The 21,219-nt window shown below is 44.1% G+C and overlaps 1 protein-coding gene across 1 annotated transcript in view; it reads left to right on the top strand.

The window, feature by feature from the left end:
* Positions 1 to 21,219, top strand: part of EGFR (epidermal growth factor receptor) — a 212,706-nt gene that overhangs the window by 122,790 nt on the left and 68,697 nt on the right. Inside the window, exons 2-3 of the mRNA XM_018067044.1 lie at positions 17,257 to 17,408; positions 18,691 to 18,874. Of these exons, the coding sequence (XP_017922533.1) occupies positions 17,257 to 17,408; positions 18,691 to 18,874 (336 nt within the window). The remainder of the gene's footprint in view (positions 1 to 17,256; positions 17,409 to 18,690; positions 18,875 to 21,219) is intronic.

Below are 21,219 nucleotides of genomic sequence, written 5' to 3'. Positions count from 1 at the left end.
ACACACACTGATGCTACAGTTATGGACTGATGATGATAACAACAGTGATGGCCTCTGGGAGCCAGACACTGTCTTACAGATGTTAACAATTTAATCCTCACACTGATTCCACAGGGCAGGCGCCTTTACTCCCATTATGGAGGAGGAAAGAGAGGCTGAGTAAGAAATACTTTTCCTGGGGTGATACCACCAGTCCCTGCAGAGCTGACTCAAAGGCAGGCATCAGAGTTGGAACCCTCAAGCTAGGACAGGAATATTCACCACAAGCAACCTTTGTGCTGGGCCCCACGCATGGTGGTCAGGTGTCCAGTGAGAGCATCCACTGCATGAATACAGAAGGGAAGTGGTCCCGAGACTGCCCTCATTAACCGGGAGACAGGAGACACAGAAGAGTATCATTCTAGGGGGCTTGATTCTCAATAGTTTCCTTATTATGTTGACTTTTTAATAGCTTATGTATTAGGTAGGGGCTTCCCCGGTGGCTCAGTGGTAAAGAATGCACCTACAATGCAGGAGACACTGGAGACTCAGGTTTGATCCCTGGGTCTGGAAGATCCCCTGGAGGAGGGCATGGCAACCCACTTCAGTATTCTTGCCTGGTGGGCAATACTGCATGGGGTCACAAAGAGTCGGACACAACTGAGCAACTGAGCACACACCCACAGAACATTAGGTAGACATGAATTAGAAAATTGAGATTATTTGCAAGTGTGAAGTATAAAACATTTTGTAAATGTTATTTTATTTGTAAGTGGATGAGGGTATAATGAACATGACATTCATTATATGAACAATATTGTAGGATTTGGAGTATAAAATTGACTTAGGAATTGTCCTGTGAAATAGCCACAAACATCCAGTAACACCCCCTCATTTAACCTCAAATCAACATCAAAGGAGAAGTGACTAGACTTAAGGGGAAAAACTGCAAGTGTATTTCTGGTGGTAAAACCATTCCCAGTGACAATTAATTTATTGTCTAGTTAATAAGAGTTCCCTTGTCCCTTAGCACATTAATACTTGCTCCCAATTACTATTTAATATTTTTGATTTTGTATTTCTTTTGCAAATTGAGCTATCATTTGATGAATGGCTGGATTCTGCTGCCCAACTTTTGGACTATTTCCAGCATAAAATTACAATCCCAGATAATCATGCCACAAAGATCTGGGTCTCATTAGAAGGGAGAAAAGCTGGGAAATGGCCCAGTCTGACCTCCCCCAAACCGAACGGCTATGGCTTTTTCTAGTTGTTCTACAAATGATTTAAATTTTTTAGTAATTCTAAAAACTGATGTGTTTTTTCCATGAAAGGAAGTGTTACCACATTTTCCAGAGGAGGAGGATCTATATCCTTGCTCTTTCATCCTCTCATTCCCACCCCCTCACCCTTGCCACCACCCACACAACATCTGTAGTTCCTAAACTAAAAGCACAAATTATTATGAAAGTTAATTGAGCTTACAAAGAAATGTTTGTGTAGGAAACTTTCTCGGCTTCAAGGAGAGGTCTGGCTTGAGTGGCCATTCACCAGGGTAGAAATCAGCTCACTGGAGGCATTCCTGCAGCCCCACAGGAGCAGCCCCTTCTGCTGCCACCACCCCCGCCTGCAGCTTTGACCATGTGCCAGAATAAGCAGTTCAGTGATGAGTTCAGTTGAAACATACAGTGCACGCTTACAGTTTTTCACTTCTCTGGTTACTGGCCTCAGTACCCAGATAGTCAGCAAAAAAGAAAAAGGAGGTTACAGATTACCAACTAATTACGTCCACTGCAGTAGGCCCAAGCCCTCCGGCCATTTGAAAGGCCCTTGGACACAGTCCTCACTCGGCACTGGCCTTCCAGGGACCGCAGGCCCCAAGCTGCCACGAATGACTTAATCTCCATCAACATGTTCTGTCAGATTGAATAGCACAGCCTGAGAATCCCAGACTGGCTAAGAACAAATGAAAAGGTTTGCCATCTCTTGGAGTGCATTGTTGAGCCTGGATTTGGTACTTAGACATATTGTGGGGCAGAGAAGGCAATGGCACCCTACTCCTGTACTCTTGCCTGGAGAATCCCATGGACGGAGGAGCCTGGGAGGCTGCAGCGACTTCCCTTTCACTTTTCACCTGCATGCATTGGAGAAGGAAATGGCAACCCACTCCAGCATTTTTGCCTGGAGAATCCCAGGGACGGGGGAGCCTGGTGGGCTGCCGTCTATGGGGTCGCACAGAGTCGGACACGACTGAAGTGACTTAGCAGCAGCAGCATATTGTGGGGATCGGCAGCTTTCCCTTGAGATGGTTTTTAGACCCAGGGACTTGGCTCCAGCCCCAACACTTCACTCCTCTCCCTTAACTACCAGGAGTCTCTTAGACATATGATCACAAGCAAATAGATGGAGGGCATAGTGTTGAAGCCTTGTAACTTCACTTATAGCGCCTGCCCTTTGAAAGACACTAACCATGATCAAAGGCAGCATATTTTGCTCCTAGAGATGAGTCTCTGATTGTCCCCAGGAGGAAAGAAATTCAAATAGTTTGCTACTAAGTGATAAGAAGGTTGATTCTCTGGTGGCTCAGACAGTAAAGCGTCTGCCTGCAATGTGGGAGACCCTGGTTTGATCCCTGGGTCAGGAAGATCCCCTGAAGAAGGAAATGGCAATCCACTCCAGTACTCTTGCCTAGAAAATTCCATGGATGGAGGAGCCTGGTGGGCTACAGTCCATGGGGTCGCAAAGAGTCGGACATGACTGAGCGACTTCACTTTACTTTAAGTGATAAGAAAGGGGCCTCCCTGGTGGCTCAGATGGTAAAGAATCTGCCTGCAATGCAGGAGAGCTGCTGGGTCGGGAAGATCCCCTGTAGAAGGGAATGGCTACCCACTCCAGTATTCTTGCCTGAAGAATTCCATGGACAGAGGAATCTGGCAGGCTACCTTCCATGGGGACACAAAGAGTCAGACACGACTGAGCAACTGACGCACACACAAGAGATAAGGAAACCCCACTCAGGATTCTTTGGCCTAGAATGATTGTCATGGTGGAGCAGTTTCACCTTGGTCGTTGCACTTAAAGGAAAGCTATCTAAGAACGCTTGGCAAGGGAGAGAATTACATAATGTCTTCTGTGACCAGGAGAAAAGCATAAGAGAGAAGTTAAAGGTAGGAAGTTTTTCAAAAGAAGATAAAATGTATGTCTTGTGAATCCCGTCTGCGTTATTTTTAAGTATTCTCTTGGATAATAGTTAATAATGCAGCAAGGAAAGCAAGGGTAAGTTTTCTTGTCTGTTACTTAATAGACCATGTTTTTGGAAGAATCAGTCTGGTTAAATCCCAAATACATTCAATCAGAAAAGGGGCTTTCAACAACAGAATTTTGTGTCTGCAGTCTGTAGCAAATCCAATTCTATTAGGCCAGCAGGATGTAATAGAAACTAAAACCTGAGAGAGACCCAAGCAAGGAAAAATACTTCCTCATCCAAGCCTGAGAGGAATTTACCATCAGCCCTACTATTAATAGAAGCAGTGGAGATTCCATTTTCATTGCTCATCTGCCACTTTCATTATTAAATTTAAAAAAGAAGTGAATCAAGTCTGCTGAAAACTTACATATGATGTTAACATAGAGATTTTAGTAATTCAGCAGTATTTATCCATCTCTTATTGGTTGCTGAATTTCTCAGTGTAATAAGCTAAAGGGAAGCCAAAGGAAACAGAATGTTTGCTGTTGTTCCCAGGTGACATGTTATTCCTTAAAGAGACAGAATGTGCTGTGAGACAACAGAATGCTTTCACCACAAGTGAAAATGATGAGCAAGTGCACCGCCACAGGGCTGAGGAGCCAGGAGGAGGAGCTGATGGGGGAGCCTCTCTGGAGGACAGCCTGTGAAAGGGGACCACACACGTGGAATTCCCAAGAGCGCTAGGGAGGCAGGATCCAGGGATCCTGAAAGCACGGGGCTAAAAACAGCAGTGAGAGACTCTCATTGTCTTCGCGTATCTGCACACCCAGAGGTAGAGGAGAAATGAGCTGCATCTGTGTTAAGTCAGAGGCCATTATCAGGGGTCTAGCTTCAGGGAAGAGAAGGAATAATTGTGAGATAGAGTTGTAGATGGAGAATTGCATTGCTTTACCGACTCAGAGCAGGATTAACATTCTTAGTCACTGGAAAAGATAAGCAGAACTTGATTTTTTGTTTGTCATGAATATGGAAAGCCAGGATTCCTGGACATGGATTTGGCTGTCCAGCTCTAAGAATAGATGTTGCTTCACACAGAACCGTAACCCCCATGTGTGCTTGCTAAGCCACGTCCAGCTCTTTGTGACCCTGTGGACCATAGCCCACCAGACTCCTCTTCCATGGGATTCGCCAGGCAAGAATACTGGAGTGGGGTGCCATCCCCCTCCTCCAGGGGGGTCTTCCAGACCTAGGGATCAGCCCTCGTTGCTCACATCTCCTGCATGGGCAGGTGGGTTCTTTAGCACTAGTGCCACCTGGGAAGCTTGTAACCCCCACATACACATATAAAGAACAGCTTGAAGCCCTTCACTTCCTTGTTAGTTCTTAGTACCTTCTATCGTCAATCCTTCTATTCAGCTGATGATAAATTAGGAAGAATTGAACCCTAAGAAAACCGTTTTGGGGGCTTCCCCAGTGACACTAGCAGTAAAGAACCCACCTGCCAATGCAGGAGACATGGGTTCGATCCCTGAGTCAAAAGATTCCTTGGAGTAGGAAATGACAACCCACTCCAGTATTCTTGCCTGGAAAATTCCATGGATGGAGGAACCTGACAGGCTACATTCCTTGGGGCTGCAGAGTCGGAGACCGACTGAGCACGCACACACACAAACCCTTTTGGAGTTTGACCTTAGGAGTGAAATGACCCACTTTAACCAGGTTTATCTTCTAGAAAGTCCAGGATAAAGGGAATTCTAATTGTGTGCTTCCCCTCCTCCTGTCAGGCCTTTCCCCAAATCAGAGATTGGCAAAGTACAATCCAGTGCCCAAACCCAACTGCTGCCTGTCAATGAAATAAAGTTTCATTGACACACGGTGGCACCTGGCCATCGTTACCTGTGTCTGGTGCTGTCTTTGGCCCACAGCAGGATCGAGGATTAGGGCACAGACCATATCATCTGCAGACCTGAAAATATTTACTCTGGCTCTTTTCAGAAGTTTTCCAGTCCCTGCTCTGGAACAGCATGCAGGGTGCTTCAGAGTGTATTTTCTGGACTCAGACCTGTGTCAGTGAGCGGCAGCTCTGGTTGGCATCACCCATTCACACCTTTTTCCAGGCACATGGTCCATCTAATAGCACATGGTTCTGTAGGAGAATTGTGACCTTGAATTGCTGGCTCCTCAATGGAGAGCTTTCACATTCTAGAAACAGTAGTATCTGAGCACAATCAAGAGTCTTCCGCAGCAGAAAGTTGGCTCAGGCTTCTCCGGAGTCAACTGAGACGTTGTTGGTGATTTCTGAGTCAGTCTTTCCTCGTCACTGAGCCCAGGAGTTGGGATGGGCTTTGGGTCACATTGTAAACCAAGGAAAGAGGCTGTATGCCTCCCTCACTGAAATGCAACTTAAAAGGAATGTTTAAAGCAAGTAGGAGTAAGTGAAAAAATTGTTCATTTGAAAACAAGCATTAAATAAAAATATGTAAATACGCACAGCACACAGATCCCAACTGCAAAGGGTCAGAAGCTTTTTGCCGAATGAAAACTAACGAGAATAGAGAATGTTGTGAACACAAAGCTAGGAGCTCTTCTAAGGGAAGTCTTCTAAAAGACACACAAGAGGTGTGGCTTCTTCAGGCTGAAGTGCCCAACACAGCTTCCCTGACCAGATACGGGTCCAAATGTGCCCCCTTTCAGGCCATGGGCTCTGGGTGAGCTCTGGTCAGAGTGCACTGTTCCTCCCTCAGCAGCAGGAGCCACAGCTGTTCGCCAGGCCGCACGTAACAATGTGAGCAGAAGGCAGAGGGGTCAATCTCTGGGAGAGCTTGGAAGGAAGGAAGCAATTCATTCTACTGGGACCCAGTCCAGATTTAACTCAGATTCAAGTTATAGTAATATTTATTGAGTCTACCATGTGTCAGATGCTTTGAGCACGGATTCTCCCATTTCCCTGAACCTTCCCAAGAGTCCCTGTTTTATAGGTGAAGAAAAAGAGCCTCAGTGTGGTAGAAGTGTGGTCCCAGCAGTGTTGGGACCAGAGTTCTTAGCCAGTCCTTACGGCTCTGAGGCCACTGGTCATTGACAGGTCGTTGTAAAAGCTGGATGCTGTTGTTCTGTAGTCAGAATGGCTAGGGGGTTAGCTTGCCCCTTTTCTGACTTTTCAAATCCTTTATGACATGACTGTGACGGATTGGTTCAAATTGTTGTGCTGAGGACCTGACATGTTTTGGTAACTTTTTAAAAAGCAAGCAGCTCATTGGTGAAATCAAGCCCCTATCTTTTTAGGGAGATTACTTTTCTCCTTTTACTCTTAGGAAGATTACTTTTCTCCTCCTGAGAACAATTGTTTCTCATTTGTTCCCAGGAGCAAAAAGGATCCAATGATGCCCCCACAGAAAACAATTCCAGCCTGAAGCAGCATAATGCAAGCTCAGACTTGAAAAATGGCTTAGAAATCTCAGCCCTGTTAGCTTTATCACGTCTGCACCCTCCTCCCCCAAATCCATCCTTTCCCAAGCAGTCCCAGTAGACCAGCTTCCTTCTGCCTCCTAACATCTTTGCTCCCTTTCTTCTGCTCCTTTTTCCTGTAGGTTCCCTTGTAGGAGAGCCACAGGTCCTCTGTGACCCCCTGCATGTCTCACAGCAGAGGCTGGGCAGAACACCACGGGCCACTCGAGGAGCTAGTCCGGGCCTTACCGTGGCTGGTGCCGGTGGGGACGCACAGGGAGGGGTGCTGGGAACATCCTTGTTTTCAGAAGAAACCTTTGGTGTCATGGCCTCTCCTGGTGTCTTTGTGATCACTCCCTTGTTTAGCTGTTCATTGTCATTTACTCTGGGTTCTTTTTTTGAGGGTAGGTGGCTATTTGTATGATCGATTTTTCTTATGCTCATGAGTAAACCAAGTTAAATGGGTATCTATTTAGAGACGTGGCCTTGAAACAATTGTGCATTAGTGACTTATTTTTAAAAACAAAAACAGTAAAGGACAAAACACTTAAAAGCACATTCAGATTGTCTTGGGGTTGGGGTAGACACACACTGCCACATGGAGCCCTCACAGTTTTTCCACAGAGGAACACTTGCAAGAAAGATCCTTATCCTCCATTCTGGTTTAGACATCTTTTATTTCCTTGCAAATTACATATCTTTTCCAGAATTTTTTTTCAATAAGAATGCATGGAGAAGTGAGTCTTAGAGATAACTATAGAGAACCCAGGAAGGGTCACTCATGTATATCTCCAGATGACCCAGAGGAGGGCAATGCAGGTAAGAAGGAGAAATGAAATAAGTCTTATCTTCCTAGTGTGGCAAATTGTGGGACTGGGTGTAGTGGAGTCACCGAGCCCAGCGCCTGGCACTTTTAGGCAGCCTCCTCTTTGCTGGGAACATGGGGTGGCTTCTTTGCTTTACTGTGAGGAACATAAGGAGTGTTCACATTGGCGACTTCTCCTCTTGCGGGCCTGGGTCCTTCAGTGGCTCTGTTGCATGGCTGGGGGAAGTCCTGTGATTATTTCGTGAGTAAAGTCATCTCCCCAAAGGGCTGGTATGTCTCTTCAGGGCAGTGAGCACTTCTGATTCATTCTTGACAACTGTTGTTGAGTCATTTTATTAAATATGCTTTAGTTGAGCAGTGAATGAACGGAAGAACAACCAGCCCTCGTGGCCCTGGTGCAGACCGCAGAGCAGGAGGCAGCAAACCTTTGCTCAGTGGCCAGCGACACCCACGGCAGTGGCTCCCCAGGCCGGGGTGCTCTTCGGCCGGGCTGGTGGTTGGGTGAGCTCCTGAGGAACGGCACCCACTATGGGGAGCATTCCCCAGCCCTCCTCATTAGCGGGAGTCACAGAGGCCTGGGCAGGATAGAAAGCCGCTGCCTTCTGCTCGCCAGGTCTCTACTCAAGAGGGTCAGCGGAGTCAGAGGTGAAAGGTGCAGGGAGACAGAGGCAGTCTTAAGTCAGACTCTGAACTGTCAAGTTTTGAACCGGTTTCAAGTAGTGGTCTTTGACAGCCACCCCATTAGGAATATTCCCTTTCCCACTCCCCAGGCTTCCCTCTGTGATGCCCATCTGACCCCCACCCCCTTGCCCCCATCCTGCCCTGCTCTTTCGAGTCTCCTGCGTTTAGACAGGCAGACCATCCCATTTCAGTGGGCCCTCTGTGGTGAGAGGGAGTGACAGCCCTTCCTCATTTAGGTGACAGGCAGGTCTCAGCAGTCACATTCTTGAGGACGAGCTTTGAAAATTGCCCTGCAACTGTGCAGTGTCAAGTACTGACCTCGGGGACTCTGCACTGGCCCTCACTGCTCGGGTTGAAGGACTCACCTGAAAACACAGCAGGACTCTGAAGAAGCAGGTCAGAAGCATGAACAGCGAAGTGGGGGTGAAGCCAGCAAACCTTTGGAAGGGCAGTGGCGTTACTCGCTTGAGAGGCATGCCTGTGTGGAGAGAGCCCTGAGCGTGAGAAAGCAGTAGTCCCCAGCCAGGAGATTAGAAAAACAACCCAGCCGGGAAGAGGCGCCGACTCATGATATCTCTGGAAAGTAAAGATCAGACACACTAAATTCTCTCTTGTTTATATTTTCACATGGAGAGATTTTAAACCAGTTCCAATCTTCTGTCCTTTCCTCAGTGTACCCGCTCAGCATTCAATATTCACTCAAGGAACACTCCAATCACATGTGATCTAGTTCCGTACTACCTAATATAGACTCTGGTGTATAATCTGATAATGTCATTCATCTGTCCATGAATTTTCATTCAGTATGTGTCCATCTATTTAAATAAAGAGGACCAAACACAAATTGTGTTGCCAAATACTCAAAAAATATTTATTGGGCTGAATGAATAAAAAAATTAATGCGTATGGCTTTCTGAAATCTTTTCTGGTCCAGGTTCATTTTTGATCATCCCAAATAGGTAAAATTCATTTCTTATTTACCAGCCATTCAACTACCTATAAAAATGGAATGGACAACCAGCTCCATGATTCAAAATTTTTCATTTCCATTGTCAGAACCATTCTCTGGACAGCAGCCAAGAAAAGTGAACAGTAATGTCTTTAATTTTAGAATTTTAAAGCAGCCTCAATTTTGACACAATACAGCAATTCTGTTGACTGCATTTAAAAAAGAAATCCACCCTGCCGCCCCCAAGAGGTAGGGGTAGTTTGCTGGTATCCTTGAAGACACATAGGCAGAAATAGATTGCAGTGGTTTGCCTGCTCTGAATACTGCTGTAGCAAAGCCTCAACATCAGACATGATTTGTATTTAGAGAAATGTGTGAACTATGAAGCACTTTTATGTCCACAGTCTCATTACTGCTCACAACTACCCTGTCAAGGGCATCACGCTGGTCCTATTGAGACCCAGAGAGTTGAGATAACTGGCTGGAGATCATCCCATAATGATACATCACAGTCTTCACACTGATTTGGAGATGTCTGATGCTGTCACTGGGAACCTTCCACCATCCCTCCCAGAGCTGGTCTTCCTGGCATTCATACACATCAGTTAGCTCCCAAGAAGGTGGACACAATATGCACAGGTCTCCTAACTCGTAGTTTATTTTTTAAAAGTCATAAACTAGGTTGGGGCTTACTTTAATGGCTAAGAGGAAAATTACAGGGAAGGAAATCAACCAGGTACTCTGTGTCCCAACTCTAAACAAAATAGGTATTGTTTTAAAGTCTTCTGCTTGTTAGCATGCATTGGAGAAGGAAATGGCAACCCACTCCAGTGTTCTTGCCTGGAGAATCCCAGGGACAGGGGAGCCTGGTGGGCTGCTGTCTGTGGGGTCGCACAGAGTCGGACACGACTGAAGCGACTTAGCAGCAACAGCAGCAGCTTGTTAGCTTAGAGTTTGCAGATGTGTTGATCATGCCAAGGCTAGGCGTGTTTAGTCCAGCAGGCGTATTATAACGCACATTGCAAATTACCAAATATTTAAGAGGACTTTTTGAGTGTTATATGTGCATTTCCAAGTTGCAATGTACATTGAAATTCAGTTTGACAACAGTCTTTGGATGCCTACAGGGTGAGGACTATGTATTAGGTATGAAATTAAATATGACCAAATAAGAAACTGTTGATAAAATACAGAGTTTGAAAAATAAGGAAAAATCTTTTCAAAATTATAATGAAACTTTTCCCATTCCACAAAACCTTTTATTAAAGCCACAATGAAAATTTAAATACTATTTTGTACTTTTAAAAAATCATATTCGTGTTTACTTTTATTATATATTTTCCCAACTTTTTCATTATAACTTAACTGTAGATCAACATTCCTACAAACGTATATGGATTAAATAAATTTCACAGGCTAGTCTGATGCTATAATCACAATTTATGACATTTTTCTATGAGATAAATTTACTCTCCCTGAAATTAATGTAAAAAATGTGTTGATAGATCAGGAAGAAATGGAACTTAGAATTCCATCATTATTTGAAGAGACACCCAATCTGTGCAATGCATGGCTTTTCCCAAGGGCTACCATATGCAAACTGTTCTGAATACCAATGAAGTGAACAACCTGTAGCTTCCTTACCCTTCTAACAGTTTCTGTATCTAGTATTTCATTTGGTTACTTCTAATTTGTAAAGCGCTTCCACAAAGCCATTCAATTAATAATATGCAAAACTTTGAAGAACATTTCTCCATTTTTATGAAATGTATTTTATTAAAAGTGTCATTCTTCTGGCCTTGTTCAACACAGATTTTTGTAAATTATCTCCTCAGTAATATATTATTATAAAGTAATATATGGTCACTGTAGAAAATTTGAAAAATGCAGAAACTCTAAGGAAAACACCCCAAACCCAGTATTCAGAAAAGACTATTGTTAACAACTTTTTCTTCCAATAACATTTCTGTGCATTTTTTTTCAGATGTATAAACATACACATTTTGAAATTGTCACCATAACACAATTTGAGTAAGGCAAAAGAAATGATTAATCCTGATACTATGAAACCTCTAGCAAGCTCTCTTAATATCTTTTCTTTATTTATTTTTAAATCCATTATGTAAATATCTTATTTCAGATTTCCTTAAACCTTTTCAGGATGAAAGTGGGCAAAATCTTCCTCTGGTTTTTAAAGCAGATGTTCAAGCTGGTTTTAGAAAAGGCAGAGGAACCAGAGATCAAATTGCCAACATCCGCTGGATCATGGAAAAAGCAAGAGAGTTCCAGAAAAACATCTATTTCTGCTTTATTGACTATGCCAAAGCCTTTGACTGTGTGGATCACAATAAACTGTGGAAAATTCTGAAAGAGATGGGAATACCAGACCACCTGACCTGCCTCTTGAGAAACCTACTAGCAGGTCAGGAAGCAACAATTAGAACTGGACATGGAACAACAGACTGGTTCCAAATAGGAAAAGGAGTACTCAAGGCTGTATGTTGTCACCCTGCTTACTTAACTTATATGCAGAGTACATCATGAGAAACGCTGGGCTGGAAGAAGCACAAGCTGGAATCAAGATTGCTGGGAGAAATAGCAATAACCTCAGATATGCAGATGACACCACCCTTATGGCAGAAAGTGAAGAGGAACTAAAAAGCCTCTTGATGAAAGTGAAAGAGGAGAGTGAAAAAGTTGGCTTAAAGCTCACCATTCAGAAAACGAGGATCATGGTATATGGTCCCATCACTTCATGGGAAATAAGGAAACAGTGGAAACAGTGTCAGACTTTATTTTTTTCGACTCCAAAATCACTGCAGATGGTGACTGCAGCCATGAAATTAAAAGATGCTTACTCCTTGGAAGGAAAGTTATGACTAACCTAGATAGCATATTGAAAAGCAGAGAAATTACTTTGTCAACTAAGGTCCATCTAGTCAAGGCTATGGTTTTTCCAGTGGTCATGTATGGATGTGAGAGTTGGACTGTGAAGAAAGCTGAATGCCGAAGAATTGATGCTTTTGAACTGTGGTGTTGGAGAAGACTCTGGAGAGTCCCTTGGACTGCAAGGAGATCCAGCCAGTCCATTCTGAAGGAGATTAGCCCTGGGATTTCTTTGGAAGGAATGATGCTGAAGCTGAAACTCCAGTACTTTGGCCACCGCATGCGAAGAGTTGACTCATTGGAAAAGACTCTGATGGTGGGAGGAATTGGGGCCAGGAGGAGAAGGGGATGACAGAGGATGAGATGGCTGGATGGCATCACCGACTCAATGGAGGAGTCTGAGTGAACTCTGGGAGCTGGTGATGAACAGGGAGGCCTGGTGTGCTGCGATTCATGGGGTCTCAAAGAGTTGGACATGACTGAGTTGACTGAACTGAACTGAATATGTTAAGTAGCTTAGAATGATTTTACAGTAACCAACTAGAAAGTTGTGAGAACTGACACTCTCCTGAGACATCCTGCCTCCTTCTCTACCACCAGACACACGGAAATAAGAAAGGCTGAGAGATCCATGTCAAGTCATCCAAGGCTCTGGTCACATGACCACTATTGGGCCCATTGCTTTCACATCTAAAATGTAAACACAGCATGCATATTCACATCCCAGCAGTCAGTCCAAGGAGATAGATGTGTATTCCACCTCTCCCCACTCTTTGTATTTGCATAATAATTTTAAGTAGTGATGAATGCTAAGAGAGAGATCAGAAAAATGTGATAGAATGTAATGGGGGAGACTTAAGCTGACCTGGTCCCAGAACAGTCCACCGGGGGAGAATCTCAGTGACAAAAGGGACACAAAAATTCAAAGACCTGGAGAGAAAGGGAAGACTGTTCCAAGCAGATGGAAGAGCCCTGAAAGGGGCAGGAACCTGGTGGCTGCAAGAAACAGAGAGGCTCGGCTGCACCAAAGGGCAGGGAAGGGAGCCTGCGAGAGACGGTGGGAGGGGCACGGGCAGGCGCCCATCCTCTGTTCTGCTGCCCTGGGAAACCCAGACCGTTCAAACCCAGAGCAATGTGATGTGACTTCTGCTTCAAAACAAGGTGCTCTGTGGAAAATGAGGCAATAATAAAAACAGTTTTGGAGGCCATGGGGAGAGATTTGCAAGTGCCCAGGGACCTTGGCTGCCATTAAAGCATAGAGAAAGCAAATTAAAACAATTAGGCAATTCCAAAAGTATCTAAGTGGATTTGGGAAAATCTGGAGAAACCTGTTTTAGTGTTATGTCTTAGCCTTACAGGTTTGTCTGGGCTTGTGGAAAAGAGAGAGGTATACCCCCACAATCACACAGGAAAGCCACAGGCTCTCCCTGTCAAATCAGGCATGTCTCAGGACTTAAAGGTGGCAGACTGTTTTATTTTCAATTCAAATAAATTGCGGGGTGGGGTTGGTTCTTCAAAAAGAGAACAGCCTGACTCTGGACACGACATGAACCCTGGTACCAAGGGTGCCATGTGATTCTATGAGCAGAAGTCCCCAGACAGGCAGAACTGTCCTAACTGGAAACACATCTGCAGTTTGTGGTGTCTGGGACAGGGGCTGAGCAGGGCCATGAGGGGGCTCCCAGGGTGACCGTGATGTTCTGTTCTGGTTACACAGCTGCATGCGTGTGTTGAAACTCACCAGTGCTACACTTATTACTGATTATCTCACAGTTTGTGGTGTTACCTCGATAACCACTGTCAGTACTCTTGAACTGTAACCAGTGGCATGTCAGGATGAAGGGTACTGCTATCTGTGCCTTACTTTATAATGCATAGAAAAAATTAGACGGGTAGGTATGTGTTAAAGTGAACATAATAAAATGCTACTTTAAGGATGTTCACAGTACAATTCTTTTAGGTTTTTGTCCATTTATGAATCATCATAATAAATTGTGAAGATGAAAAGCTGAGTGCTTTGAAGGCCCCCTTCTTGTTTCAGTAGAATTTGTCTTCAGATTTGTGGGAGAGAAAGCATATCTCTATCATGTTGTATGGAGCTTGACACAAACACTTTTAATCGTCTAGTTTTCAAAGGCTTAGCCTAATGTAATATTGAATTCTCTCTGAATAAATTGCTCAAAAACCTAATCTTAAATGCATATTTCAATGAAATTCTTAAAGTACAATATATTATTTTTTCTTTCTTCTTCCCATTGGATAAATATTCTTCTGACAGAGTAACTCTATTTAATGCCTAGTATTTGAGTAAGCCAACCAAATGCAGCCAGTTCACACAGTATCACAGGACAAGGACACATCCACGAAAGTCCCAGCGTCTGTCCGGGCACACCTTATGTCAAGGCAGCTGTCACAGTTCCCAGTAGTTAGCTGTCACAAAAGAAACCTGAAGCTTTTGTGTGCGTTCACTTCTCAGAACAGTTCTGGGAGGCCAGAATGGATTTTACCAAGTCTGTATTTGAGAAAACTGTGCTGCGGAGCTCTGGAAAGTCCTTCAGTCTGCATACAGGGGAAGTGCTGACCGGAAGCTTTCTCCTGGCTGAGCTTGGAGCCTTTCCTCTCACAGCTTTGCCTTAAGTCTGCCTTGCTAGTTAATGATTTTTATTTTTCAGTATTACTGATTTAATGGTCTCACATTTAAATGTTCTATATTACATAACATGAGATATTTGGTATAAAGGTGGAGCCAAGATTATACCTTGTTCAGTCAAGAAACCCAGGCCAAGCCATTTGCATCCTCACCGCAGACCTGCTGTCTCCCTTTTTGTGTGTGGCAGAGAAGCCTCAGAATAAGCAGCCTTGTCATGTTTTCTGTTGATACTTTAGTCATTAACCCAGGAATAGGACTCAAGATGGATTTGCCTTCAGCTCAGTCCAATAGTGTGTTGGCTGCTTTTTCTTAAAAATAAACATGTTGGGCAATTGGGCAATTTTTTGCCATTATTAAAAAATATGTCAACATTTTGCATGAAAATTTCGGTCTGTTTCCTCAGAATAGGTTTTCCAAAGTGGAATCATCATGACATAGACATTAAGCATATTTATTTTTATGCACAATTTGTCCAGTTGTTTCCAAAATGTTTTACAAATTAACGTTCATATCAATAACGTGTAATGGTGCTATTGTCTTCCAAATATCGGATCTTTTTTAAAATATGAAAGTAATTTATAGTAACTGTAAATAGTAAAGGGTCATGGTAGGTATTCATTAAATAAGTCCTTTCAGTGCTCATTTAGCACTTTTTTAAAGAATAAATAAAAACACAAGTGTAGTCCTTTTGCAATTATTTTCTTCTTTAACAGGGTAAACTTACCTGACATGTTTTCCTTTTTAACTGATGAAAGTCCTTTTCACATAATTCGATAATAAAAATAGTTCAGCCAAGAGAAATTTACAAACGGATATCTTTGAGCATTTAAAATGAAAACATTTGTGACTGCGTTCATCCTTCTGTGTACAGAAGAAACCCTTCAGAAACGTGCTCCAACACCCAGTTCTAGTCAACACTGGTCACCTGGCTGGCATGAAGGGCATGACCAATACTTGGGGCTTCCTAGACCAGAGCTGACCAGTTAAGCTGAAATTTAGGGACCATAGTCCATCAGCTTCCAAGGTGTGCCAACAGAAAGGTCACCTCTTATTGTCAAAATCCTGTACTTCCATTGATACTGGCATCTTTAAGGACCTTAGAATTGGGAAATCAGTCTGGCCTCATCTGTATGCACCGCAGCCAACTGTGTACAGTGGTTCCAAACTTGAGGTTGCAATCAGAGCAGCCCACACTCCCAAGTGAGGCAGCCAGAGATGTTGGGTCTGTCCTGTGTTATGGTTGAAAGAGTGATGAAATCACTGTGCCCTGGAGCCAGTGCAGGGAGGGGGCTCTGTCTTGTGAGCCATTGCAGTTCCCTTGTGAGTATTCTCTCTACCACCAAATTTGAGAGAGACCACAGAAGGGGAGAAGAGGGAAATCCTCACAGAGTCAAAGAGGAAGTAGGGTTGCTTCATATTCAATGGTGGTGTAAACGCTTCACGTTCATTATGTGGTGTCTGAACATGTGCTCAGTGCCTTGGCACCAAAATCCAGGAGCAGACAGGCAAATGATGCTCTGCAGAAAACTACCGTGGGGAGGGAGCAAAGAACCTATCACATAGGAATGCGGATTTGCGAAGAGTTCCGCAGGAAGTCCCCGCATATTGACGCTGGTGTTGGTTTTGTGCTCAACCACCTGGTTGCAGATTGCAGCTCTGCCTGGTCAGGTCTGAATCAAACCTCCAAAGCCAGAGGCCATATTGCCTCACTTATGATAATTTTGGCTCAAAGTACAGTCGCTAACCAGCTCCCTGCTTCAAAAGTTCCAAACCTCTTTGTTTTCTTATGCTTGCCTATTCATGTTGTTCAAAGAGCTAATTTATAAACATGCCTTTATTATAATCCTCTCTTTTGCTTTTAAATATAGACTACAAATGTATTTTTGTAGTCTGACTTCATCCCCTAATTTAAAATGTTTTCTTATATTAAGTTTGACAGCTGAAAGCATCAGGGCGTTAAGTGTGCCGAGGCCACATATCAGCAATTGATGCCAAACCCTTGCACCTCTACCTGGGTGGCAGGCTCCTTAAAGTGTGGCAGACACAAAGATATGCTGGTTTCTTAGTAACCAAGTGTGTTTTCATGTTATTTTCTAAATTTTATGTAATATTTGATTTTATTCTTCGGTGCATCATTTTAGAATACTTTTTGTCTCCAGTCAATGGTTTTTAATTTACACTCTTGTCATTGATTTTAGGTTGTACAAAGTTGTGGTAGGAAACCATGTTTGTAAATAGTCTTTCAACACATAATAATGTGACGTTATCTTTTTGCAAAGTAGAAGTTCATTATATGTTTATTAACATTGTAAATATACAATTATTGTCTATTTTTTCATGCATTTTACTAAAACTCTTGTAGACTATTTGGTCTCAAAGATTTCCATAGGGTTTTCATCTGAAAAATTCTCCTTGAATTTTTGATATTTTTAAACAGTTGCATGCATTATGGAGATGAACAATTCCTTAGTTTGAACTGCATCTTGTATAAACTTTTAAACATTGTTTATCACATTTGTCCTGAGTGGCCTTCAATCAGAATTACTATCGTAAGCTGCTGAAGCACGCAGTTAGTTGAAAATTGTGAAGATTGTTTGTTTTAGCTTTTCTACTTTACTTTATTTCATGTGATACCTTTTTCCCTTTGTTTCCAGTTTGCCAAGGGACAAGTAACAAGCTCACCCAGTTGGGCACTTTTGAAGACCACTTTCTGAGCCTCCAGAGGATGTTCAACAACTGTGAGGTGGTCCTTGGGAATTTGGAAATTACCTACATGCAGAGTGGTTACAACCTTTCTTTTCTCAAGGTTAGTTCAATGAATTTGATCCTTTTTTTTAATCTGTTTTATTTTAATTTTTTAAATTTAAATTTATTTATTTTAATTGGAAGCTAATTACTTTACAATATTGTATTGGTTCTGCCACCCATCAATATGAATTCGCCACGGGCATACATGTGTTCCCCATCCTGAACCCCCCTCCCACATCCCTCCCCATACCTTCCCTCCGGGTCATCCCAGTGCACCAGCCCCAAGGATCCTGTATTGAACCTGGACTGGCGATTCATTTCTTATATGATATTTTACATGTTTCCATGCCATTCCCCCAAGTCATCCCACCCTCTCCCTCTCCCGCAGAGTCCAAAAGACTGTCCTATACATCTGTGTCTCTTTTGCTGTCCCGCATACGGAGTTATCGTTACCATCTTTCTAAATTCCATATATATGCGTTAGTAAACTGTATTGATGTTCCTTACCCAAATACACTAGAAGTAAATATAAGTAAATAAGGCCTTGGCAGAATTTAATTAGCAGTGTATTTACTTTTGCTATGGCAATTACAATCCATAAGGAAATTACACAGGCAAGTTTTATGGAAAGGTCACTTTACCAGATAGTTTCAAGTTGTAGCTATAAAAGAATAGCAAAGAGAAATAGACTAGCCTGGCATTCTGCTATCATTGTGGACACTAATCTTTTAACCAGCATTGCAGCCATGGTATCCTGCTAAACTGGCTGTGTTTGAAAAGAAAGAAAGAAGATGTGCTTTGTAGCCCTTGCCTGTTTTCTTGGTATAAATGCTCCCATCATGGTTGATTTCTGGCTACCAAGAAAGAGTTTAAAAACTAGTTCACCAGACTCCCATATGTTTTGCAGTAGACTCCAGTGAGCCAATAGGAGCCAGCCTTAAAAGCTTCTGAGTTTGGTGTAGTTAAACTTAGGATTTGATTGGTTTTCTTCTGGGTTTGTTTGTTTGTTTTTGATGGAAAGCCTGCAAGACAAATACAAAATAAATTAATAAAACGTTTCCATTTTCTGCTGAGTCTGTTAAACACCAGGCAAAATGAAAGTCACAGCATTCCTCAGTAATGCACATGGCCCGTCATTACCTCTGTCAAGCTCAAGAGGCAAAAATGCAGGAATCACTATAAATCTTGTTACCTCCCATGGGGTCCAGTGGTAATCATCCGCATGACTCGTCAACCAGTCCTCCTCAGCTAGGTGGCCTGGGCTGTCTGGATCCACTTTAGATCTTGCACTCATGAGTTCCTCCAAAGAGAAATAATATGTTCATGTTTTATTTCCTTAGACCATCCAGGAGGTTGCCGGCTATGTACTCATTGCCCTCAACACAGTGGAGAAGATTCCATTGGAAAACCTGCAGATCATCCGAGGAAATGTGCTTTATGAAAACACCCATGCCTTAGCCGTCTTATCCAACTATGGAGCAAACAAAACCGGACTGAGGGAGCTGCCCTTGAGAAACTTACAGGGTGAGAGCAGGGCGCAGGAGGCTATAGTATGAAGAGCAACTTGGACGGTACTTAGCAGACTGGGTGCTTTTCTGAATTCCATTCAAGGAAGACTTTTATTCATGACACACAGACGTTTTGCGTGCCAGCCATATGCAAGATACAGTGAGCGGAAGCTCTAAGAAGACAGTAGATGATGGGGCAGGAAGGGAAGAGCTAAGCCAAGTACAGGTTCTGCCTTGTTCATGGAAAAGTATCCAGAGAGTTAGTAAGACACGGTAAAGGTTCTGGAAAAACGAGAGTCTGACCAGATGACGAGACTGAAATGCTCAGGTAGTCCTCCAGTCTTACTGCCTGGACCTCATGTATAAGGGACAAAGAGTGACAATCCCACCACTGTCTGAGACATTTTCCAGAGTCACACTATTATACAAAAGCCATTTTTAAGTTTGTAAGGATCGAATAAAGGTATTACAGGCAAAGTTTGAATTCTTGTGAGGAGGGCACTTACAAGGGTGCTGTGAGAGGAAACTGTGGAAAAACAGCAAGTTGACTTTAAAAATTTGAAGATAATGATGATTGTGGCAGGTACAGTGCCAGCCATGTTAAATTGGTAACTTAATTTAATGCCCCTCACCTTCTTTCAGAGCAAGTGGTATGCTCTGCCATTTTACAAAAAAAAAAAAAAAATTGGTCAAAGTAACCCTCTTGAATTCCTACAGGAGTGAGGAAATGGCCAGGGTTGGCCACCCAGACCATGCCGCAGAGCCCTAACCTTCCCCCAGGCCTTGCGACTCTGATGGACAGTGGGGCCAACCCTAAAGGGGAAGAGAGCAGAGGACACCCAGCAGAGGAGGTCCGCGGTGCAGGGCCTGAGCCCAGGCTGAGGTACAGGGCGGGCTGACTGTCCGTGCCCCATGGAGCCTGTGTCCAGGTCAGCTCCTGGGCTCTGCATTTATGAAATGGCCTCAGGGCTCCCCTCAGCCTCCCGCACTGTTGGGTGCGGTGCTGGCACTGGGCTGTGCTGTCCTCGCCCTCAGCCCACCGGGATGCCTTGCAAAGTCACTGTCTCGTGGTGCCAGGCAGAGGCAGGTCGGGGCACAGAATGTCAGTTTCCAGCCCCAGCTGTATCAGCTCCATGCTCACCAGCCAGGCACCTGGGAGTGGGTTCTCTCTGTGACTTCCAAAATGGGGGTGACAATGGTAACAGACTTCCCAGGGTTGTTGAGAAGATTAAGTGAATTACTGCAGATAAAGCCCCAGGGAGCTGTTTCTGTGCTTGGTATTATTTGTTTTGAGTATTGGGGTTGTATCAATTCACATTTGGATTATTCGACATGAATTACAACCCACTCCAGTATTCTTGCCTGGAGAATCCCATGGACAGAAAGGATCCTGATAGGCTACAGTCGATAGGGTCGCAAAAGTGTCTGGTATGACTTAATGACTAAACAACGACAGGTGGTCACTAACACGGGCCTCTGGTCATCCCACTGCTGTCCCCTTGGCCTTCCCACTCCTGGTCTGTCCCTGAGGCTCCTGAAGCGCCAGCTCTCTCTTCTGTGTCTCCAGCTCTGGCCCCTCATGAGTTTATCCCTTGACTCTGGCTCCCTCCTAAGTGAAGCTTTTCACTTGGTTATCCAGCTGTCATATCTGATTTCACACCCAAAACTCCAAGATGCGGCCCTCTCCGACCTCCCAGCCTGCCTTCTGGGACTCTGCAGCCCCTCCCCGCCATCTGCTGAAGGAACTGCTCACCTGACCCCTCACAGCCTCTGCTGGGGCCGTCTGTCTACCTGGAGCCCACGAAGCCCACTTCCGTCTGGGCTTCTCCATGTGTTCTCTTCCCAGAGATGTTACTCTTTCCAACAGCCAAAGAGAGCTTCCCCAGAAGAACTCTTCCTTCTCCATGTCCTCTCCCACTCCGGGATGCTTGGCATTACTTACATATCTAGAATTGAGTTACAGTCAGAGGACCATGTGAGGATTAGCTCAGGCCATGCATATGTCTGACTGCTAGGTGGTACAGTAGTAAAGAGACTCAGCAGACGCAGGTTTGATCCCTGGGTCAGGAAGATTCCCTGGAGGAGAAAATGGCAACCCACTCCAGTGTTCTTGCCTGGAAAATTCCATGCACAGAGGAACCTAACAGGCTACAGCCCATGGGGTTGCAGAGTCAGACATGACTGAGGGACTGAGCATGCATGCATGGAAACCAGCTGGCACAGTGCCAGCCTCGTCATGGGTCCTGGCCCTCTGTGAACAGAGGTTATTGACTGTGCATTGCCCCTCACGTGCTTGTCATTTCTTACAGAGGAGCCAGCAGGAATCATTCATCTCCACATACCTCACAGCACTCGCTGCCA

Source organism: Capra hircus, chromosome 22 (genome assembly GCF_001704415.2).
Source record: "Capra hircus breed San Clemente chromosome 22, ASM170441v1, whole genome shotgun sequence".
Classification (NCBI taxonomy): domain Eukaryota; kingdom Metazoa; phylum Chordata; class Mammalia; order Artiodactyla; family Bovidae; genus Capra; species Capra hircus.
The sequence above is the reverse complement of the archived record's forward strand: the minus strand, read 5'-3'. Positions and strand labels throughout refer to the sequence as shown.